We start from the raw sequence: 24,385 nt of genomic DNA on the forward strand, positions 1-24,385 counted from the left end.
CGCATCTGCACTGACTTGTTCTTTTGTTATTCCGTAGCGCATACAGTGTACTGACTATTTGGATGATATTTACATTGTGATTGGTATCCTGAATAATCTAGAGGTGGTTTAAAGTACATGGGGGATACATATAGATTATGTGCAACTGTGACGCCATTTTGTATAAGGGACTCAAGCATCTACAGATCTCGACATCCCTGAGCATTCTAGAACCAGTCCATCTAAGAGTACGGAGAGGCCACTGTCCTCTGCTGGAAAGGAAGCTGCTGCTGCCTGCAGTGACACTGGTGGCCTTAGTGAGAAGCAGCTACCTCTTCTAGGAAGTCCCCCCAGCTGGCGCCAGGCACATCTCTCTCGCTGCACTCCCGGCTCCGGTTGTGTCAGACGAGGTCTTCCTCACTACTATCCTGCCTCAGTCACAGCGTGGAACGTAGCATTTTGCATAGTGATTTCAGCCTTTACTCCCGGGACCAGAATCTGACACCCAGGGACAAGGACAGGTGTATGGCTCCTCCTTTGTGCACTGGCTGACCTAGAATGACAGTGGCCATAACATTTTTGGTTTGTGCATTTGTTTGACTTCTTTACCCCCAAGGTCCTCCACTTTAATGGAAATAGGTTTCTGGCTATAAAAATTAACCCAGAGCTGAAGAAATAAAAAAGCACCTGTATTCTCAGCCCTCGGAGACAACCACTAGAAATCACCCAGGCTCAGTGCAGGTCACACGACAAAGAAATTATTCTGTGCCGCTGCTTCTTTTGAAATGGATCCGGGACTATCTTCCAAGTAAATAAACGCTGCTCTGCCTCACCCGTGGGGGTGGCTGCATGGCGTCCATCCTGATTTATGGCTGAGCCACGCTTCACCGTAGGTGTTGGGGTCCCCCTCCACCTCCAGTGTACAGTGCTGTAGCAAATACCTTCCTGGGAAAGCGTTTACAAACGCCCTCATTTTCTCCCACAATAAAGTGGGGAATCGAGTGGATGAGTCGGGGCTGGTGTGTAGGTTGGGACTTCAGTCTGCTGCACAGAGAACAATGGGTGCCCGGCGGGCTGCACGTGGCTCCTGCCCATGGAGCAGACCAGAGTCTGGGGACTGGCTCTGGTGGCCCTGGGTCTCTCATCCCCACCTTTGCAGATTATGGGAAGAACACTGGGTCCCCTTCACCTTGCTGGTGGCACTGAACGGTACCTTGGAATCTGCCCAGGCATTTGGGGGGCCTTGGGGAACGGTGGCTTGTCTGATGGGGCTGACGGGATAGGAATGATCCTGGGTCACACCTTTGATCCGTTCCCTGTGTCTGCAGGTGGCCTCAGCGGGGCAACTGTCATTGATTCCCTCGACACCCTCTACCTCATGGAGCTGAAGGAGGAGTTCCAGGAGGCCAAGGCCTGGGTGGAAGAGAGCTTCCACCTGAACGTGGTGAGTCAGAGCCCCTCTAGTGTCAGGGGCCAGCTTTGCCCTGGGATCCCCAGAGACATAGAGGGCCCTGCCCATGGCTGCACAGCAGAGCACTCCCAGAACTAGGACTGCGGTTCTTCCATGCTGAGTCACCCTTTAAGAACAGCCTGGAGGGGCTGGGGATAGAGCTCAGTGGCACAAGCACCTGCCTGGTAAGCACAAGGTCCTGAGTTCAATTCCCAGTACCAGAAAAAACAAAAATACGACCAGCCTGGAGGTGGTGACATCCCCCGAGCCAGGCATCCTGTGGGAGGGAAGACACCACCATCATCCCTTCCTTCCCCCACGAGATCTGCTGCAGCTCTTCCAGGGCCCATTGCACACAACCGGGCCTCCCTTCTAGGGGCAGTCAAGGGGCAAATGGCTTTGTAGAGGGGAAGCATGGCCCAGACTAGAGCTGCTTTGGCCTTGAGCACCCTGTGCTGCTCTCTTGAGGTGGGTATGGAGCGGTGGCTGGGCAGAGGCCCACAGGCAGCTGGGATCCTCTCAGTTTCCATTCTTACAGGGATCCCACGCGAGGCCAGGGCCTCACGGAGGGGACAGCAGTGTGTCTGAATGGCGCAAAAGCCCTGAAGGCCAGGTCGGCCCCACTGGTCTCTTGGCCCAGACCAAGGTAGTGATCTGAGCTGGAGGTCTCAGCTCACCGCCTGGAGAGGCCACACCTGTGGACTCGGGAGTGAGAGGTGGAGATGGTGGGAGCGGAGGAGGGTCACAGCCAGACGTGCTGCAGGGCTCTGTGTCACTTGCTCCACACGTGACAGGTCCAAAGGCACGGGGCTGGGGACAGCTCCTGCAGCCTTGCAGCAGGGAGGCCTCGGCCTCTGCGGGGCCAGCACAGAGCTGGGCAGAGAGGACCCCACACAGAGGAGGGCCTGGGGCGGGCCTGGGAAAAGGCGCTCGGCCTCCCCGGGACTCAGTAGCCACACCGTCCCGTGGGAGTGACAAGGACAGCAGCAATGCCCAGTCCACTGGCTTATTGTGGGATTAAACACAACAAACGGTTGTGGCAACATTTAATGACACTAAAAAGTCTGACATATGTAGAGCAGCATTCTCGGTGTTACAGTTACCAGGATTACCCTGAGGCTAGATGTGATTCCCAGGAGTTTGTGTGAGTCCAGGGAAGTTGAGAACCCTCTTGTTCCCTCCTCCGTGGGCTGGAGAGAGACAGAGACAGGAGGGGGCAGGAGTACGTCCACAGGCCTACCTTGTCCCTCTCTGCAGACCCTGGCTCCTCTAGGCCACATACGGGCAGCAGCAGAGGCCAGGGAGCCTGGCTAGGGCAGGTTAGGGAGAGTCCTTGGAAGAAAGCAAGGAGGGTCACCTCTTGAGCTGTGACTGTCTTCTCTGGAAAAGGGGGACAAGCTCATGCATGGGGAGGCTGGAGGGAGGTCAGCTTCGCCTGTGCTTTGCTGATGGAGAAGGTCCACATTATCAAGTAATGGTTGTTTCTATCAGTAATAAAAACGGTGATCCAGGGGAGCCCTCTTGGGTAAAGGAGACAACAGGCACACAGCCAGCTGTGGGCCGGTGTCTGCCCTGCAGCCTTTGCACTGCATGGGAGCAGGTGTCAGCTTTGTTCCGCACATGAGGAGACTCCGGCAGGGAAGGGCAGAGCATCTTCCCTCAAGTCCCCAAGCCACTTCAGTGGCCCAGCTGGGATTTTTAACCTGAGCCTGGTCCTTGGCATGATGCTTCCACACCCCTGATTTGATCCCAGTTTCAGAAAGAAAACAGTAGTGATGAAGGCCAGGTGTGAGCGTGCCCTGCAGGGCCTGAGCTGGGGTCTGAGAAAGTGTCGGTCACCCAGCCGCATCTGCCTGGCTCCTCCCGCTCAGCCTGGCCCTATGCTGTCTACACCCCAGGGAAAGGCCTTTCTGGTCTCTTGCTAAGCCAGGTTGAGGGGTGGCCCAACTGGAGGAGGATTTGCCTCCCCTCAGGCTAAGTTCCAGCCAGCAGCTCCCCACCAGGTCCTTGAGCTCCTTGGGGCAAAGCCAGGTTTTGCTATGTTGGCCTCAGGCAAGGGCTGGGGAAGGGAGCCAAGGCCCTGCTTATTTGGAATGTTGTAAATGTGCAGCGGCCGCTGGGCCTGTGCTGAACCTTCTCAACTTTTGCTAGGAAAACTGAGCATGCCCCAGTGGGGCACACGCAGAGCAAGGCACAGGTGCGCACCGTGGGGCAGGGGCAAGAGGAGGGTGCGTGGTGCCCTGTCTCGAGGGCCTGGCTGGCTCTTGGAGTCCTGTGGGCACCTCACAAGTGTCACTGTCTCACTGTCCCTTCTCCTCGTTTCTGCCCTGCAGACTGGAGAAGCGTCCTTGTTTGAGGTGAACATCCGCTACATCGGAGGGCTCCTCTCAGCCTACTACCTGACGGGAGAGGAGGTGAGTGGCCCTTGGAGACCCAGGACTATGGGCTGGAAAGAGCTTTGGAAACATCCAGTCCCTCCCCCCATGGGAAAACAAGGCGTTGAGGTGGCAGGGCCTGCCTGGGGGGAAGGACCAGTTTTCCAGGCACCACCTGAAGACTCCTCCTCTTCTCTGTTCTTCAATTCTGCCACCTGGGGGAGTCTGATTGGCTCCTGATGCTGTTAGTGACTTTTCTGAGGACAACAACTGCATCTACTCAGACCCCCGAACGCATAGCACCTGGCAAACCAGGGCTGGGTTCTACGGGTGTTGCTTCTCAGGACTGGCAAAGCCAAGGCCGCTGTCATTCACCATTCTACCCCTGGGGCCCTGGTTTTGTCTTTCTCCATGTCACCCTTGCCCTTCCCTCCTGGGCCAGACCCTCGCTGTAAGTCCCAAGGAGGCAGCAGGGCCACTGCGAGCCCCAGGACCACTGTGAGCCCCAGGCTGTAAGTGTCATCGGTCAGTCTGTCTCCTGTGACCTAGACGGTGGTACTGCCCGGCACAGCCGCTGCTCTGGGGCTGGGCACCTCACCCTTTCCTGTGCTCCTCCCCCTCGGCTCAGTCCACCCTGAGACAAATAATTATGCCTGCCTCCCACTGCCTGAGGAGCCGCAGAGAATCCCTCTTCCCTCCACCGCTGCTGTCCAGAAAGTCATTTCCACCTCCCTTCAGCTGTTGCAGCAGCGTGGGCTGAAGCTGGGCATTTGGAGACGGCACACGCAAGCTTTATCTCTCCAGTTGCTTCGGGTCACTCTCCATCCGGCATAATCTCCGCAGCAGAGATTACTGCTTGTACCAATTTGTCCAAAAAAATTGTAGATGGAAGCCCTCAGCTTGGAGCCACCCAGAGCCTGAGTCTTATTTGATAACCCCAGGACGGGAAAATGACAGAAGTTGCAGAGAAAGACAGGAATGTGCTTCCCTGCCGGCTGTGGCCAGGGGATGGCATGCAGCGGAGCGGGGTGGGGGGGTGCCACTTGGGGCTCACAGGGTTGGCTTGGGGTCACCAGCCCAGGAAGAAGCTGGTAGCTCCTCAGATGACCCACTGTCCTCCCATCTCTTCTCTGAGGGCAGCTGTGGTTCTGAGCCCTTGACTCCCTAGAAGGGGCCAGGATATATACCCAGCAGGTGGCTGTAGACAGGGGCACCTGTGACTTGAGAATGGGCTCCAAGAGAGGCCCAGACAGCCCATGCCCCAGGTAGGCAGGCTCTGTGCCTATCCACGCAGCCCAAACCTGGCTGAGCAGGGCAGTTCCCCGGGGGCAGACCTGCCATTTCCGGCTGTCGTGAGCCTTTAGGTTCTGGTGTGCCTGGCCCCTGGACCAAGATGTCTGGCTCCAGACAGTGTCCTCTTCTCCCTCCCACGGCTGCCAGCCCCAGCACAGCTTTCCCCCTCCACAGTAAGAGAACCACCCGCCCTCAGAGGCCTCAAACTCAGCGTAGTTCCGAGGGTTAGAAATCCGTCCCCTCTGCAACGTCCAAGCAGCTGCCTCAGCAGGTTTAGTTGGTGGTGGGAGGACTCAAGAAAGCTTTGCTTTACAAGCACAGCAGGTCAGCAGGCTCCATCACCCGAGCTCAGAAGTGAGAAGACAGGCTGTTTCCCCTGGGCAATGTTGCTTAGGGACTTGCAGCTCCTCTCTTAAAAATACATAGTCTGTACAGACCTTCCTCCATAGCGGGGGACACTGGGTCTAAGGCCCTCTGTGGATGTCAGCTCCAGGGTTACCCAAGCCATGATAGAAAATGGCATAGTGCTCGTGTAGAACCTGCAAACATCCTCCATGTACTGAAGTCATCTCTAGATTACTTAGAATCCATAACACCACGTACACACCCTGTTCTGTATTGCTTAGGGAATAACCATGAGAAAGAAAGTCTATACAGGTTCAAGTACAGATACAATGTTTTTAAAAATATTTTCAGTCTGCAATTTTGTATTCATAAATATATAACCTCTGGTTATAAATGGCCACCTGTGTTACAGGGTTTTTATTATAAAACCAGTTGCAAGTGGTATGTTCCTGCACTCCCGTCTACTCTGAAGGCTGAGGCAGGAGGATCACCTGAGCCAAGGAATTGGCCAGCAAGGCACCAGCACAACATAGATACATACATACATAAATAAATAAGTGCACTGCACATAAAATAGAGATAAGTCAAAAGAAGAAATAAACATCATCCATAAATTTACCCCCCAGAAGAATATTACTAATATTTTGGTGCATTTCCTTCCTCTCTTATGTATCTACGTGTAAATAATTTTTAAAAGTTGAGTTACATCGTTGTGAAATATTTTTCTCTTCCTATATTATAAGTCCTTCCTTTGCCATTAAATGTTCTTCGACAGCATTGTAGTGGCTGCGTGGTGTTCCACGGTGTGAAAGCCATCGTTTAACCACTTCCCTATTGTTTGGTAGAGTGTTTCCATTCCCCCCATTCTTCTAAGCAATGTTGGAATAAATGGCTCTAAAGTTAAAGCTCTACAACTTTATTGTTTATTTCCTTAGAATACATTGCTAGGATGGAAAGTGCTGAGTCAGACGGTCAGAAGTCCTTTTGAGTCAGTCTGGCGTTTCAGAGTGCCGGTTTGAGAGGGTTGCGCCTTGAGCAGGGCTCCTGAAGCCTGGGACCCCTTCTGAGGGTTGTATCATATGGGGGCTTAGGGCAAGCCGTTGGCCTCTCCATTCCTTCCAGTGAAATGGGAACCATGGGTAACATCCCAGCATAAGAGGGAAAGAACCTTGTCCCAGTCTCACTGGGGAAACTCACCCAGGAAGTTGTGGTTTCTGGAACCAGGATTGAGGGTGGCCTCAGCTCCTAGTCCAGGGTTCTTTACAGTCCGTCCCATAATACCTTGTGTTTCCCACACCCTCAGTGTTCGCTTTCCATCATTGTCACAAAGTACCTCGTATAATCACCTTATAAGGAGGAAAGGCTTATTTTGACTCACAGTTTCAGAGGTTGGGTGGCCTTGTTGCTTTGGGCCCGTGACCGAGCAGAACGTCATGGCAGGTGCATGTGGTGGTGGAGGCCCGTTCACCTCATGGCAGCTGGGAAACAAAGGAGGCTTGGCCCAGAAACCACTATGGTGAATGATTTACAGTGAATATTTAATTGACAGCCTTCTGAGGAGGGCAACTCCATCATTTTTAGAAGCTCAGAGAGAACAAGTATGTCCCCTCAGGCCATGAAGTCAGTAATTAGGGGGTTAAGCTCCCACCCAGGCTGACTGCAGAGCCCAGCACAGCGTACTTCCCACTGGGCGCCCACAGCCTTGGTGGGTTCACCCTGCCAGCTGCAGCTCCGACCACGCCCCCCAACCTGGACTCGATGCCCTCTGCCCCTTGCTTTGCAGGTGTTCCGAATAAAGGCCATCAAGCTTGGAGAGAAGCTGCTGCCAGCCTTCAACACCCCCACGGGAATCCCAAAGGGCGTTGTGAACTTCAAAAGGTAGGACGCCGTGTCTTTCCCTGCGTGTGGCTGCATGACATGTGGCCCTGTGTGTCTTGTCTGGATGGTGGCCTGCTAACGAGGCCCAGGGGCAGTTTGTGGACAAGCAAGAAGGAGGCCTTGGTGATCGTATTTGTCAGACCTGTTCTTTTACAGATGTGGCACGAGGACAGGACAGTTCTTGTTTAGGGAGGTAAGGCCTGTCAGCAGTGCAGTGAAAACGAGCCTTAGCCAAGGACTCTCCTGGACAGGTGTCTGTCACCAAATCTGACCTTCCCCAGGCTGGGGACAGTAGCTCCTGTGTAGACATCCCACAGCGCTGCCTTGGCTCTGGCCTCTGCAGCTGCCCCCCCCCACCTCCTCCCCACCAAGGGTGCCGGAGCCCAGGGCATGTCGTTCCCTCCCCCACAGGCAGCTGCTAAGGGGTCTCAGGAGCCAGCTATTCCTGGGACAGGAATCCTGCTCTCAGGGAGCCCTCGGCCCTGTCCCTGAGCTGTGTGGAACTGTGTTCCCTGCCAGCCGGGAGTATTCCGGGGCCATCTTTGAGGCACTCCTACCCATCCAAACTGCAGGAACCCTGCAGCAGTTCCATTGTGCTGTTCCATCTCCTCAAGTGAGCTCTCATTTCGGGGTGCTTACCCCACAAGAGCAGCCAGCACTGGGGAGGGGCACCCACAGCTCCCTCTCTGCCCTGTAGCCTTAGCAGCTCCACACCCCTTCTTGTCCTGCAAAGAGGGGGCTTGGCCTGTTGGGTCCGGGCCATCTCACTGCTCAGACTCCATTTCTGCCCTCACTGATCCTGCAGCGTCGAGGCCAGCTGCTGTGAAGCCTGAACACAGATGTGTGCTCCTGCAGCCCTCCCAGGTCAGGGACGGGACCTCCCTGGCACTCCCTCCTGTGGGACACAGCCCTGGGCAGCACTCAAAGCATGGCCTCCTCCCACACGGTCCTGGCGTGTCTGATGAGGCAGTCGGGTATTTTTAGGCTGTTCACGGCTGCCGTGCTGTATACCTACGTACACAAATGCATATTTCCTGGCAACATCTCGCTTTTATCTTCTGTTGCTAAAAATGGGAGAGCGACAGAGATGGATACAAACTTGTGCGACTGATTTTGCTTCTTAGAGGAGGCCTGCTGGTGGGCGCTGGGCCCCCACTGCTGCCCTGTCCAGCGCTGCCATCGGCCAAGGGCTGCTGTGTGCACAGACAGGCCAGCCGTGACCCGTGACCTCCAGGGACCGCTGGAATATCTGGCTCAGTGACAGTGGCCTGTCCAAGGACCTCTGCACCTGAATCAGTCTCCCTGGCTCTCTCATAGGGCCTCAGATACATATAAACACTCTGCCGCCCATGCAGATGGTACAGACCCAGGTCCACTTGCTTATCTCTGTCACACATGTGCTAACATTCATGCGCAGGTCACACACAAATGCACGTTTACCCAGCTCACCCCTGCCACACCCAGATATGTACATCTCCATAACCACCAGCAGCTGTGCAGTGTGCACTGTGCATCAGACACATTGTGAGCACCTGGCATAGATTCTTTTTAACCTCACAGTAGCCACAGGGACTCCATTTTGCCAGTAAAGAAACTGGGGCTCAGAGAAGTGTGGTAACTGACCTGAGATCACACAGCAGCCAAAGGAAGTTAGAATTAGAATCCAGCTCTGTCTGACTCCAGAGTTAATGATTCCACCACACACAGAGAAGCTTTAGCCCTCCAGCCCGAGGAGGGAGAGAACACGGGCTGCAGGTTCACCTGCAGTTAAAAGGCTGAGAGGGGAAGGGAAAGAAGGCAGACCCTCCCGCTGGCCCATTAGCTCACAGAACTGGTCAGAGGGCCTCCTGTCTCTGGGATGCTGCCCGGAGGACATGGATTTGGGACATGGAGTACCTAAGATTTGGGTTTGGATTTAGCTCTACTGACTCTGCCACTTACTGTGTGACCTTAGGAAAGTGTCCCCACCTTTCTGAACTTAAGTAGCCTCGCCTGAAATAAAGATCAAGGTATCTGTTTCCATGGATGTGCAGTAAATAAGATACCAAAGCCGCCTGGCCCATATTAGGAATATATTAACAACAGTAACAAACAACAAATAATTTACATGTGCATAATTACTTAGTGATAAAAATAACAATAATTTCATGCATAATTTATACCTCACAGTAACTCTGTGAGGCATGGGTACCGAATTTCAGAGATGAGGAAACTTGAGCTCTAGGGACATGAACCAACCTTGTCCAGGCAAAGCCAAGTGGGGGAGGCAGGGCACCCAGGCTCCACCACAGGACGCCCGCTGGGCTGCTGAGCAGGTGAGGGCAGGAGAGAGGAGGAGAGGCCCTTGGGGGTGGAGTGAATGAAGATAGAGGCTGACTAGGTGCCTGGTGGCGTTTTATTGTTTTACCTTGAATGTCTCTTGGAGGCTGGAAGCATGGATGACACGGGAGGCTCTCAGAGCACCCAGGCTCCCTCTGCACTCCCAAGGTGGAGGGAGAAGTTCGCCCACGGGACACGCAGATCAGAGGGTGGGGGAGGGGCGGGACAGAGGGCGGCGGGGGGGGGGGCAGCTCCCTCTTTCCCGATGGGAGCGCTGGGGCTGTCTTAGGCTTAGAGACCCTTGAGCACTGACTGCCTCGAGGCCAGAGGAGCTCCCAGCCCTCCTCTCAAACACTTCACTGCCTTCTTGAACTTGGCTTTCTCCGTGGCATATTGGGATGAATGGTGCTTCACCTGGGTCATTAAATGCTGTAATGATGCAGACAGCTTTCCACATGCCGAAGCCGCTCCAGGAGCAGGAGCACTTCTGTTTATTATTGTCTGGGACATACGTGCGTCTCTCCCCCACGTCAGTGAAATGCCCCAGGACACAGAGATGGGGTTAAGGGGACTTCGGTTCTGTGTCTGTTGACGTCACCGGACTCCAGAGATCTCAGCCCCCGAGTCCTGCACCTGATCCGCTTCTGGGAGCCATGAGGCTAGTGAGCTCGGAGAGGAGAAGGTCAGCCCTGGCCCAGAAAAAGTGGGGCCCCTCAGGCAGCAGACAGTGACCTCCCCCCACCTTCCTGATCCAGTTCCTGGGCAGCCAGAGCTGTCACCACAGGGAGCAGAGGGCCCTCCCAGAGCCCCCAGAGGAGCCAGCCCCTCAGCCTGCCCCACCTGAGGACTCGAGTGCCACAGGTGGAGGGAGGTCGCTCCACCTGCCCTGTCCCCACCCCTGTCCTCCTCAGCCTTCCTTCCCTCAGAGTCCCGTCTCCCGGTGGTCCTAACTGTCTGACAGGAAAGACAGTTGTGATGCATATGAGGAGACTGAGTCACAGGGTAGAGAAACAGCTTTCCAAGGCCACCCCTCCTCTGCACCCTCCTCTTACACCCTGCAAAGCCCCAGGCCTGGAGACTGACTAGAAGGTATTACCCTCTCCCTGTTGCACAGATGGGGAAACTGAGGCGGGCAGGATTAAATGGCTTGCCTGGGGGACCCAGCTGATAGACAGGCAACCCTGCACCTCTGGCTCTAGATCCAGGGGATGGAAAGTGAAAGCCCTAGAGAGGCAGCGTCTGGTACAGGATATGTGTTGCAGGGAGCTCCCTGTGGTGGTCAGCATGAGTCCCGGCCTCAAAGCCCGCCTGGGGCCCCAGCTGCTGCCCTGGCTAGGTGAGCTCAGACATGTAGCATTACTGCCCATCTGAAAAGAAAGCAGCAGCCAAGGTCACACCCACCCCTCCCTGCTGGCCAGGAGGCTGGTAGCAGCGAGAACCACCTGGTTTCCTCATCTGAAGGGGTCACTGGCATGTCCAGCCAAGGCCCTGGTTTGTGATAGCACCGGCCTGAGGTGGCTGTGGGAACCTCGCCATGAGGGCTGTGAGAAGCACCATGTCCTGGGCAGGAAACCTGACCTCCAAGCGCCCTCTGCTCTCACTCCTAGTCCTGGCTTCCCCTGGGTCCGGAAGCCGCAGGGCTGTGGTCACACCAGAGTTGCCTGCCTGTCACATGCAGGTCCAAGAAATCGCAGGCCAGGTCCATTGTGTGTCCTTGGAAAGCCCTGACCGGTGGGGAACAGGGAAAGGGGCAGTGGGGCTCCTCGAACTGTTTCTCTTCCGCTAGATCAGTGATTTCAGTGGGGTCTTTGTGACCCTTGACTGTATTGTCAGTGTCACCTGTGAATTTATCCTAACTGCCAGGTTTTGAGCCCCCAAGTCTCACAGGGGCAGCCTGTTGATAGAAACAGAGAATATGTGAGTCAGACAGGCCTGGGTTCAAATGACCTTTCACAGGTCATGTCACCCCCCCCCCCGAGCCTCAGTGTCCTCATCAGCAAAATGGGGCCGGAGAGGATTTGTGGAGACTGCGTGGTGAAAGCTCCCGGCACAGCGCCTGGCACGCAGCCCAATCCCCACCTCCCAGCAGCTGCGGCTGCTCCCAGCAAAGGAGCCTCCTGGCCGGTAGGGAGGGGTGGGTGTGACCTTGGCCACTTCTTTCTTTTCAGTGGGAGCTGGGGCTGGGCCACCGCAGGCAGCAGCAGCATCCTGGCAGAGTTCGGGTCCCTGCACTTGGAATTTTTACACCTCACCGAGCTCTCGGGCAACCCCATTTTTGCAGAAAAGGTAAGTGCCCCCCACCAGCTCCCTCCCAGGACACCTTCTCCCCAGAGAGCAGGAGGAACAGCTGCTATCACAAGGTTCTCAAACGTGCCGAGTACTCGGTCCTTCTACACGGGCAGCAGGGGCATGGCTGGGGGACCCCGATGGTTATCTGTGGAGAAGCTGACTGTGCCCTGACGCGGGGTGGCAGGGAAGGGAGCACAGGCATCGCCAGGATCCTGGAGGGTGCGAGGAGGCAGAGCTCTGCCAGGGAGAAGGCTTGCACTGTCGCACATCAGCTCAGTGGCAAACCTGTGAACTATGAAATCTGGAGAAGGTACAGCTGAAATCTAGGCACCACCTGGTGTTGGCAGAAATTGGCCACCAGTGCATGCGTCCCCTTTCCAGGGACATTTAGCTTTTCCATGTGAGATGTGCCTGCCTTTTCCTCCCAGATGCCTGACGGGCTTGCGTCGGCAGCATGCTGGCGAAGTGATCCCCCTGCACAGCAGATGCCCGGGACTGTTCCCTCTCACTCATCCCCATATCTAAGGCCCCGTGGGTTCTCGGAGGTGGACTTAGGCTGCCGTCCAGTGACAGCAGCTGGTACTTGGCCCTTCTGGGAGGCCGTCCAGCAGGGGTGGTTCTCGCTGCTGCAGCCCCAGCAGTCCCCATGGGACGTGCTGTAGGTCTGGCCCTAGGCCCAAAGGAGGCAGTGTGCATGCCGCTCTCAGATGGTGCTCAGGCTCCACTGCGGTGCTCCCTCCTGGAGTTCCCCGGGGAGAGGGGCACCCAAGGAGAGCCTTTGGGTCCCCTCAGTGGGAAAGCCTTCTCTCCCTTCTGGAGGGCCAGCCTCCTAGACTGGCAAGGAGTCTGGGGGCAGGGGTAATGGATTCGCCCTCTACTCTCCTAGTGTAGGCTAGTGTAGGCTAGTGTAGGCTAGTGTAGGCTCCTCCTAGAGGCCGGTTGGCCTCTGCCTTGCCCAGCACAGCGTGAGGAAGCAGATCCACACACCTCAGCCCAGGCCAGGAGTCTGTGTCTTCACACACATCCGGGCTTTCTGCTGGTTCGGGAACCACTGCTTACGCAGCATAGGAATCTACCAGATGGTCCTCAAACTCAGGAAGAGCCTTTTTTTTTCTGGAACCAGGAACTGAACTCAGGACCTCACGCTTACCAGGCAGGCGCCGTGCCACTGAGCTATATATCCTTGGCCAAGAAGAGCTTCTTGTTCCTCGCCTCTGACACGGCGCTCACTGCCACCATCCAGATGTCCACACTGGCATCAGCCCTTCTGTCAGAGATGTTTTCCTCCTATTGAGAAGACTCTGTTCCCTGTGACTCCCTTGGGAAGCTCAGGGGCTAAGTGTAATCTTACTTCCCGATGCTCTAATTTTCTGATCCTTTGCGTACCCCTAAGCCCCTCACCCCCACCTTCCTGCTCCACTGCCCTAGAACCAGATTCTTCCAGGATGCCGTGAGAGTTCCAGATTGACCAGGACAAGGACCACACACTGGCCCTGGATAGCTGGAGCAACAGTCACCTCTGCCTGAGCACTTTCTGTGTGCTGGGTGCACTGTAGCGGCTCCAGTGCCCCCTACCCCAGCAACCCAAGGAGGTGATCTTCCTGCTGTCCCCGTTCTAGAGAGGAGGAGGCTGAGACTCAGGCCAAGCAGTGTGGCCAGGGCCGTCCAGCTGGGGAGCTGTTAAGCTGGGATTCAAGCCCACGGCCTTCTGGCTCTTCCCACAGCAGATAAGTCGAGCAGGCTGCAGGCTTTTCCTCTGGAGTCCATCCCTCTGTCTCTGTCTGGCTCTGCATTTGCATATTCTGGCTATTTTCATCCCCCCATCACACCTCCCACAGAGGTGATTATTGGCAGTCAACAAATTGGCCCAAATTCTAGAAGCACCCGCACCCTCCAGGGGAGCTAATTTAGCCTGCTTCACTGCTCACCACCAGGACAGCGGCAAATAACTTAGGTACAAGCACGTTCCCGTCCCCAGATTGGACTCCGTTAGCATAAACAGGCAGGACGTCTGATGCGGCAAAGCCGAGTGCTGTCCCCTGGGAGGAAAGGTCTGACAGCTAAAAGGCTGCTCCTCTGCCCCACGCCTTCGAGGTTAATCTGTGAGTGGTGTGGTCCTGAGGCTTCCCTCTCCCCAGATCCTGCCCCGGGTGGGACTCAGCACGCTGCCAGGAGCAGACACCCACAGAGAAGGTCCTCAGTTCCGCCTCTCACCCTCACGGCCCCAAAGGTTGTGAATCAGCGTCTGCTTGCTCCAGCAGGGGCGGCCTCTGCAGCGTGTGACTGTGTGCTCACCGTGCAGAGTGCATCCAGCAGCAGCTCCATGTAGGGAGAGCATGTGTACAGCAGGTCCAGCTTGAAGGAACTGAGAAATGCTAACGGCGCATCTTATCACCATTAAAACCCTGAGATGCCAGTTAGGGAGTAGGAGTATTGGGCTATTCATTCAGGAGTCCAAGCCTGTCCCCTGCAAGCTCTCCTGAGGTGTCTGATAAATTAATACGTTACTAGGTTGAACCATATAAAAGTATCAACTTGTGACCAAAACTTCTTTAATTATCTAACATGCTTTTTTGGTATGGTGAGAACAATTAAAATCTATTCTCAACAATTTATAAGAATGCAATATGTTGTTACTAACCAGAGTTGCCATTGGACAGATCCCTTGGTCTCATTCCTCCTAACTGAAATTTGTATCCTTGGTGAGCATCTCCACACCCCCACTCTCTCACCCTTGGTAGCCATCATTCGACTCTCTGCTTCCATGAGTCCAGCTTTATTGGATTCCACATTTAAGTGAGGTCGCATGGCATCTGTCTTTCATTCAACAAAACATCCTCCTGGTTCATCCCTGCTGTTCAAAAATGACAACATTGCTGAGCATGGTGGCACACAGCTGTAATCCCAGCACTCAGGAAGCTGAGGCAGGAGGACTGCTGTGAGTAATAAGGTACATAGTGAGTTCAAGGCCAGCCTGCATTACAGAGTGAGACCCTATCTCAAAAAACAAAAAAACAACATTTCCTTTTTTGAGGCAACTGATATTCCATTGTGCACACACTACCTTTTCCTTTGCCTGTTCGTCCACTCGGGCACTCGGATTGGTTCTATACCCTGGCTCAGTGGCTGGTGCTGCAGTGAACATGGGAGTGTAGACATCTCTTTGACGTATTGATTTCATTTCCTTTGGATGTATGCCCAGTTGTGGGATTGCTACATTTGACCATTTCTGGCCAATTTTACAAAATGCTTGCAAATGAACTATTGTCATTTATTCAACCCCCCAAAAAGGTCTGCCATGGTCCTGGGGTGGTGCTGGTACCAGACAGAGCAGTCAGCGGAGAGGCGGCGGTCAGGCTCTGCGTGTGCCCTGGGGCGAGGCCAGCTAGCCACCTGTGGGTTGGAGCCTGCAGTTCCTTGCACCTCTTTTCCTCCCGCCCTGTGGGAACTGTGTCATCTGTGAATCTGAGCCGCTGTCTCTTGTCCCTGGTCGGCAGGGGTCAGTTGGCATTTTCGGGAGGTGAAGGTGTACTGTGTCTATTTCTCCACAGGTCAGGAACATCCGCAAGGTCCTCAGGAAGATCGATAAGCCCTTTGGCCTCTACCCCAACTTCCTCAGCCCAGTGAGCGGGAACTGGGTGCAGCGTGAGTAGAGACGACACGTGCTTCCTCACTGGTTCCTGTCAGGCTTCCTGAGCCCCCAGCCAGGGCCCCAGCCCAGCATCCGCACAGCTCTCCGATAGCACCTGCCTCCCCGGCACAGGGGCCTTCCGTTGTTACTGCCACTGCTGGGGAGGATGTAGCAAAGCCCTTCCTTGAGCCCCCCCCGCCCCAGTTCCCTAGCTGCCATTTCATGTTGTGCCCACTGTGGCCTCCATCACTGTCCCCCAACCTGCAAGGTCCTCACTGAACAAGGCTCTGAGTCCTCTCCCAACCCCTTTGATCTGGCCCCTCACTCCAAACTTTAATTTTCAAAAGCAATTTTAAGCGGAGCCTAACAATAATGATGTAAAAATCGTTAATCGACCAGTCTACCTTAAACCTAGAAGAACCAGTCCTGGAATTTTTACTTGTCTCTGTTTGGAGACTGGACTTTCAATTGCGTAGTTGTTGGTCACCCATGGAACATCAGTCACGTGTGCCCCTGCCCGCTGGCACAGAATGGGGGCTGGGGACACAGTATGGCCGCTCTCCCTGGCCCATGTGATGTGCACTCCACCAAGAAGGTCTGGGAGAAGCAGGCCACCGCTCCAGCTTTGCCCTCTTGACCAAAGCCTTAGTCATGTGGCCATTGTCGACAGAAACTGGTGGTGGCGGAGCCCTTCCCAAGTCCTGCCCGAGACCGCCCCACCTCCGTGTCTCTAGGGATGAGGGAGAAGTAGACCGGAGTAATGGTTGCGGGGCTTGGGGGAATTCAGTTGATCTCTCTGAACCTTGGTTTCCTGTCCTGTGAGATGAGAGAAGTGAGCGCGCTGGGTTCTGTGTGCCAGGAAGGGATGCAGGAAGCCCGTTTCATCTCACTCTCCCAAAGCACATCTGGGTCGTCCCAAAGGAGCAATCTGAGCAGGACCTGGAGGGCCAGCTTCGGGGAGGACTCCAGGGAGACACTGCAGACACCTTTGCTTCCTACCTGGGCCTCTGGCATCTGCCAGTCTAAGGAGCCCAGAAATTTGACCAAAGAACTTCCCCTAGTGATGGCTTATCCTCAAGTGGCTTCTGAAAAAAAAAAAAGAAAGAAAGAAAAAAGAAAAAAACCACTTATTAGAAATGCAGAGTATTCTCAACCAAAACACGCTGCCAAATCCAAAAGTGTAGGGAGAAAATGAAGGCTTGAGTTACAGATTATGGTCATGGGAAGAGACAGTTTGGTAGCTGTTAACAGCTTTTAATTGCACGATCTGACTGGGTAAGGAACTGAGCTGCCCCAGGACAATGCAGCAAAACCCATAAAAAGAGATGAGAGGGGTGCGGCTTCCCAGCTAAACAGTTACCTCGCCAAATAACAGGATGCCCCACCCCCAGCTGGGAGGCGTAATTTGCTTTTCAGACTGCTCCAGGGCCCGCAGGTCTGGGCAAAGTTGGTCACATGTGGGAAATTGTTTTATATTAATAAAATATGAGTCTGCGGCCTGCTAAAGAGCAAAGGGAAGGTCATAAAACCCTGCTGATCCAGGCTTCTGCCTCCCTCCTCCCCTGGCTTTGGTGCCTGGGGTCATCTCAGGTTTTCTTGGATCCTTTCGTATGTATCTTTTCAACAGATGATCACGTCGCCACCTTGCAGAAGCTAAGTACACTTAGGCTGTCTCCCCTTGAAACCTCAGAACAAGCCTGTACCAGGCGGGCAGGGACTGTTGAATCCGTCTGCAGCCAGAAATTGCAGCACAGAGGCGGAGGAGGAACAAGGGCTGCAGCATCCCCGTTCCCTGCCTCTGCTCTTGCCTGCTTCCCACTCCACCTTAAAGCTAAGCTTCAGTGTCGCAAAAGCTCAGAACCCTGCTGCTACTGAGACTTTACACCCAGGATAAATCCACTGAGCTCCCAACGGTACCAGACACGGATGAGTCCGCCCTGAGACCTGGCCCTTCGAGCTTGGAGGGCTGCCAAGCAAGGGAACTTGGCCCCTGAGTCACTCATCCTCCATCCTAAATCCCACACTGTCTTCGGAGAGGGAAGCAGCAGGCCTAGGTTTCCCTAGTGGCCTGGGGCCATGAGCTGCCCACAGGCCCAGCCTGGCAGCCTCCCCGCTTCACGCCTGCTGGTTCCTTAGGCTGCGGCCCTGTCTCCTGTGGCCAAGTATGAGAAGAGCGTTGGCACAGGCAGGCACCAGCAGACTGCTTTTGGCTCCAGGACAACTTGCGCGCCCCTTCTCATATTTTACCGACCGGAAGACTGAGCCCCAGGGTGGACAGTGGCTTGCCCCACACTAATGCAGATGCACCCCTATAATTCCCGCCCCGTGCTTCTCCCAGTGTGCCACACGGCCACCAAGCGGGGAACCCCTTGGGAGAGCTATCCATTTGGGTCGAGTCCCCCGCAGGTGACACAATCACAGGAGGGAGTCCTGAAGCCTTCGTGATTGGCTCCTTCCCCTCTCCTGAATGCCCCTGCCAGAGTCCTGCACTGTGTTAAAGTCACCACACGAGGAAGTACAAACTGGCTTGATATTCAAGTGCCGCTCAGCGCCCCCTGCCTTCCATTCAGGGAGCGTTCCCAGGGCCTCTCCATGTGCTAGATGAGGAACAGGTTATGGTCCCCACAAGGAACTCACAATCCGGCCAAGCTGCAGACCCATGGACAGATCCTTCTCACAGTGCCGGGAGCATCCAGTGGCAAAATGTGACCACAGTCCTGAGAGGGTGGCCTTGGGTGGGTCTTCCCTGAGGCGCGAGGGCCGGATGTGCACTTGCTTTACTTAACTCCCATGGCCACCCCATCGGAGGGGCTGTGACAGAGTCATCCGCCGTGTCCTAGGCCTCCTCAGTGTAGGAAAGCCTGAGCTGCACCTGGCAGATGAGTGAGTGCCAGCCAGACAGGGTAGGGCAGGGCAGTCCGGGGCATCTGAGGCCCAGGAGCAGCACAAGCTAAGGAACAGAGGAGAGAAATCCCGCAGTGAAGGCTGCAAGCGGGATGTTTGAAGTGGCAGAGAAGAAAGAGGAGGCAGCAGGGGATGAGCCAGGCGAGGACAGTGTCTTCGGCTGCCCTGCTGTGGCCGCCCCCTCCCGGGGGAGTGGGGAGCTACCAGGGGCTGTAGGAGACAGGCCCAGTCCCACACCCAGCCTGTCTGCCCCTGCACAGACCCGCTCCATGGACGCCCCTGCTCCTGCCCCTCTGCGCCTGTTCAGGCTGCACCCTCCAGCTGTGGTGATGGGAGCCGAGGCACCATCCGGGATCTCCCCCGCTCCTCATAGGTCCCACGCCGTTGGCTCCTCCCCAGTCCTCCAGGAGCTCATGCTTTCTCCTGTCTGCTCCAGTTTTTGCACACTCGCCTGTTCCAGAGCTCTTCCTGGGGTGCAGTTTGGTCATGGATAGGCACCGGCGGCTGCAGGGCTAGTTTCCTGTGTGATCATCTCCTCTCAACCCAGTCCCTGACTCCACCTGCCTTTCCCCTCTGTGTTTGGTCCCTTCCTCTCTCTGCACAGTTGTCTCATCTTATTGCATGTTTGTTTTCACCCTCTGGATGGCTGTGTACAGTGCAGAAAGTAAGGGCTCTCCCACCTGCCAGGGTGGTAGCCTAGCACAAGCGAAGGTCTCCCTTGGTTTTCCCACCTGGGAAATGGGCCCAGTGGTGCTTACCTCAGAGGGTAATGGGAAGATGAAATTAAAACAACACAGTGACACTCTCAGTCCATGATGGACCCCCAATAAAAAAGGATCTGGGGGCACAGTCTCTCCAATCCCCCGACACTTTCCCATTCTCCTTTGTCTTCCCCCATCCTTCTCCAGAGGAGTTTCCGGCACTCTGCTGGACTTGCGCTCCTCAGTCCACCCCATGTCCCCTGACTGCCCCACTGAACAGAAATGCGTTCTTCCCCAAGTCTGTTCAGGTCCCTTATGCCTCCTGGTGTTAATTCCGGAGCACAGGAGTGGCATGTGTCCTTGTGTGGCTTTGGGGTGTGTGGTCCTCAGCAGCTGTCTCCCTCCTCATGAGCCCCAGGCCAGGAGGCTGTGCTCTGTGGGTGACTCTGGCACCTGCAACTGGTCCACTGCCACCAGGCCCGAGGGAGGGTCTTTGAACCCCATGCCCCACCCTGCACCCTACTCCTTTGAGTGCGTTTATCCCAGCTTGCTCCATTTAAACCCCCTTTCCCCCATCTCTGTACTCTGGGTCTGACCGAGTTAAGGCTCCTCCTCCTCCTCCGCATGGCCTTTCGTGAAGGCCCAGCATTATTTAGCACATTTGTCACTGGGCAATAAAATCCTCTGAACTCTGCCACCAGATTGTCTTTTAAAAGAAACACAACCCACTTACAGTTAATAAGCAGGGGCCCTGTCCTCTACAGCTGCTAAGGCGAGATGATGCATGGCCCAGGACACCTACCTCAAGGGCCCTGGTGTCCTGTGCATTGCAGGCAGTGTCTGCTCAGCCCCATTGGGGTTCAGGGGTGGTAGGTTAGATGCCAGCTCCCACAGCCCCCAACCCCCAGCCCCTAAGGTCTGCGTGCAAGACGTGCCCCCGGGTCCCTCCACAGCCAGTGGCAGATAGAGTTGACATTCCTGTCTTCTTCCCCTGCACAGACCACGTCTCTGTTGGAGGACTCGGTGATAGTTTTTATGAATATTTGATCAAATCCTGGTTGATGTCTGCCAAGACAGATATGGAGGCTAAAAATATGTACTATGAAGCCCTGGAGGTAAGACACTCGCCCGGTCCTCGTGGGTGGCTGATCATTAGCCACGGGCCCCACAGTGCTTGGGGCAGTGGGGGTGGGGCGCACAGAGGCCTGCTGAGCGCCCAGGGTGGGCTGGGGGGGTGGCAACGCAGGCCCCCTCCAGCCAGCACTTCACACTGGCTCCTCCCAAGTCAGTGTCCTCAGGAAACCTAAACGCAGGAGGTGAAGTCATTTGTCCAAGGACGCAGTCATGGAAGGAAGTGACAGTCAATCTGACTTAGAAACCACAGTTCAAAAATCCGCCCACTCCCTGCACGGACACTGAGCTTCACTTAGTGCGCCACAGGCTGTGGCGAGGAGCAGGCTGTCAAGTGAGACCCCCGGCTGTCTTCCTGCCACGCTAGGGGGGGTACAGTTAGCGTGGCCAAGCTGCTGCTCCTTCTCTCTATGTGGACAGAAATCAAAGCTCAGAGAGGAGAAGGCATTGGTTCAAGGCCACACAGCACAGGGCTGACAGAGCTGGCACCACTGCTGGGCTCTCCACGGTGTGGGACGTGCAAGGGTGGTAGGCTGAGTCCCTCCAAAGAAAGGGAGACTAGAGAGGAAGGGGGAGTCGGTTAGCCTGGGCTGTGAAGAGGAGGCTTAGGAATCCCACAGCTCGTCCATAGATACTTGGAGCCCAGTTAATGAAAGGGCACTGGGCAGGCTTTGAACCTCAGTTTCCCCATAAAGTTAATTAGGCAAATTGGGTCTGTTTTGGCACAACCTTGATCTAAGCTACCACTTATTCCTCTAAACTGAGCTCCTTCCCTTCTGCCCGACCCTCTCAACTGCCGCTCTACGCAGCAGCCAGAAAAGTGGGAAAGGCAGAGCCTCTCCGCACCCACTTCACTTAGCAGCGGGGATAAACGAGGTCCCTCTCCTCTGCTCCCCAAGTCCTGCCTGATTGGCACCCTGCTGATCGCCGTGACTTCACCTCTTTGCTCTATACTCTCTGCCTTCTCAGATATACCAAGCTTATTCTCACGTTAGGGCCTTTGCATTTGCTGTCCCTTCTACCGGGAATGTCAGTTGAAGAGCTGAGTCCCTCGTATCAGTCAGCCCTCAGCTCAAATGCTACTGAAATTACCCTTCCTGGCCTCTTTGTCACATACTCCAGGATTATTCTCTTCTTCCGCTGTAACGGTATCTACAACTGTCCTGTGTACATACTTGCTTACTTGGTCACTGTCTGTCTTCCCCAAGTGCAGTGTGAGTTACCTGAGATCAGGGATCATGCCTGCTAGTTCACCCTGTATGCCTCACTCCTGAACACTGTCTAGCACACAGTAGGTGCACAACAACTGTAATATGAACAAATGAATGCTGAATGGGTGGGTGATGGAAGGAAAGATACATGGATGGGAAGGATGGATGGAAGGATATACAAGTGCTTAGATGAGTGGATGAGATGAGTGGATGGATGGATGTATTAGTAGGTGGACGGATGTGTAGTTTGATGGCCAGATGGATGGACAGATACATGAGCTGATAGATGGACAGGTAGACTGATACGAGTGGATGGATGGATGGATGGATGGATGGATGATCTCTTAAGTACCCTTTGATTGTACACAGTTGCCCAGGAAAAGAAACACAGCGAACAGACATCCAGAATTGTGAACTGTTCCAGGCATGTCCAACCTGCATCTCACAGGCCACTTGCCCCCTTTTTAAATGTTATAATAACAATTTTAAAATAAAGTTTTCCTACTTCTGTTCCTTAACTATATTTTATGTGCAGCAGAGACGATTCCTCTCTGCTCAGTGCAGCCCAGGCAAGCCAAAGTGTTGGACACGCCTGCAACCTCAGGCGTTTTCTCCACCCAGGTCCCCAGCACGAAGACCTCAGTCCTGAGGGAGTGTGGGGACTCCAGTCTCAGCTCAGGCTGCTTGACTTTGGCTGAGCTCTGAGCGAGCCAGCGCCCCCTGCCAGAGGATTAGCCTCAGCTCTGTCTGCTGTTCCTTGCAGAGTAAACTTGAAGTTCACCAGTGGCTGATTCCCTGCCCTCGGGGCACTCTATAGTTGAGGCTTCAAGAGGAGAAATGGCCATGAATTATTTAAGCAGCCGGGAGCTTCACAGAAAGCACTTGATTGAACAGGAGAGGACTGGCTTCACTCCCACATATGATCTCCCCAGTGAGGACCCTGGAGCCGCTCTGACCCTGGGTAAAGGCTGGGGCCTCGGGCAAGTTTGGGGCTTTGAAGAATGTTCTGGTGGTTCTCACCCTTGTCAGCATGTTCAAAATCACCAAGGGAACTGTCAAATCCTGTCCCCAGGCTGCAGCCCTGCCGAGTTACATCAGAACCTCTAGGGAGTGGGATCCAGGAATAGGATCCTGGGTCCTATTGCAGTGTGCAACCAGGGGTGGGAGCAGCAGGTTAGACCTGGGTCCGGTTGCCGTGGGCGAGGGAGGTTAGGCAGGCCCCGCTGGGTGCGGAAGAGGGGCATCAAAGAGAGCAGGCAGAGTTCTGGGCACCACAGCCTCTTCTGGGCAAGTGTTCTGTGTTCTTGGCCATATAACCCCACCTTGCAGCTGATGGAAGCAAGGCTCAGGAAGGCCCGGGGTTACCCAGCAACAAAAGCCAGGCTGCAAACACCGGTCTGACTGGCTCCAAGTGCCCAGAGGAGCCTGGCCAGCCTGATGTCCCTCTTAGGAGGCCTTGGACGGTCTACTCAAAGGAGACGAAAGAGCAGGGCCAGGCACCAAGCTGCGTCTTTGAGTTCTCTCTCCTTTCATCTTCATAATCATCCCAGGAATGACTATTCCCATTTTACAGATGAGCAAAATGAGTCTTCAGAGAACGGAAATAACTTGCCCCAAAGTCACCCCCATCTCCACTTGCAGAGCTGAGGCTCAAACCCAGGCCCCCCTGCCTACTCAGCCCCTCCCATGCGTTTTGCTGTGATCTACGCCTGACCTGTCGCTCACCAGCCTGTGCTGTCCTGTGTTTTGCTCAAGGCGTACAGAAGCCTTGTTTTCATCTTCCCATCTGCTCACTGGAGTGCATCTTCAAAGAGTCACTAGCCTATAATTTCCTATTTACGACAGTTACTTAGCTTGGGGCTAACCCTACACGGAAGTAACCAGTGGGAGGCGGTCTGAAAGGTACAGATTTCGAGCTCCAGCGCGTGGTCTCTCCGCCAGCTGTCTGTGTTCTCATAGCCCAAATGCTGACAGTTGGTAACTCAGAGCCAGGTTTTGGGCCCTGGGCTCACCTGGGTCCCTGTCCTGAGCCTATACTTAGCCAGGCAGACCTGCCCAGAAGCCAGGGTCAGGCCTGCACTGACCAGCCTAGCAACTTGTGGCTGTCCAGGCCTCCTCAGCTCACTCCCAAGTGGCAGGTGCCCTGGCCTGTCACCTCATTAGCCGCTCCCCAGCTGCTACTTAGCAAGGACCCCAAAGCCAGCCTCCCCCACCCCAGCCCTGGGCCCCAGGAAAAGAGGGAAATGGAAACACAGACCGAGCAGTGAATACTGTCTGAGTCTGCATATGCCAGGCCTAGGCCGGAGGCCGCGGCTGTCAGATGCTGCTTGGCATCCTGGGAGAGAGGGCACTGCACGGAAACATTAGCATCAGGTCTAATCGGGTGTCCTCGCCCATGGAGCACTGTTCTGGAGGAGGCCTTACGGCCATGCCGCAGTCAGCTCAGCCGGGCTCAGCGTGCAGGAAGAGAGGAACCCCAAAGTGGCGGCCTGCTCCAACCTCACGCTGCAGAGCAGGGCACCCGACATTTGCACCTCTTCCCCTCAGTTCGTTTCATTCAGAATGCTGCTTTCCAGTTGTCACTGTCACATGTATTTGATCTCACTGGGCGGCCTGCCCGTTCGTGGGGAGCGCTCCGCATGCCAGCGCAGGCACAGCGCTGGCTCCCAGGAAACTCTCGGTGGCACACGAAACTGACAGGAGCGGGGATGTGAACGGAAAGGCCAGCATGGCTGCGGTTGGATGTGGTGCCAGTCGGACTGCAGGAGACTCGTAGTGGCCAGCATTGGTGGGGGACCCTCTGTGATAGGAAGTGGCCTTGTTCTGCACAGTTGTCTCACTTGATTCTCCTGGGAGGTAGCTAACACTTTCTCCCCACG

At 55.1% G+C, this 24,385-nt stretch overlaps 1 protein-coding gene across 1 annotated transcript in view; it reads left to right on the forward strand.

The window, feature by feature from the left end:
• Man1c1 (mannosidase, alpha, class 1C, member 1) overlaps positions 1–24,385 on the forward strand; it is a 133,983-nt gene that overhangs the window by 101,589 nt on the left and 8,009 nt on the right. The window contains exons 3-8 of the mRNA XM_005394825.2: positions 1,308–1,423; positions 3,763–3,843; positions 7,226–7,320; positions 11,808–11,925; positions 15,480–15,573; positions 20,164–20,279. Coding sequence (XP_005394882.1) covers positions 1,308–1,423; positions 3,763–3,843; positions 7,226–7,320; positions 11,808–11,925; positions 15,480–15,573; positions 20,164–20,279 — 620 coding nt within the window. The remainder of the gene's footprint in view (positions 1–1,307; positions 1,424–3,762; positions 3,844–7,225; positions 7,321–11,807; positions 11,926–15,479; positions 15,574–20,163; positions 20,280–24,385) is intronic.

This window comes from Chinchilla lanigera, unplaced genomic scaffold (assembly GCF_000276665.1).
Source record: "Chinchilla lanigera isolate Chin_1 unplaced genomic scaffold, ChiLan1.0 scaffold00051, whole genome shotgun sequence".
NCBI classification, from domain to species: Eukaryota; Metazoa; Chordata; class Mammalia; order Rodentia; family Chinchillidae; genus Chinchilla; species Chinchilla lanigera.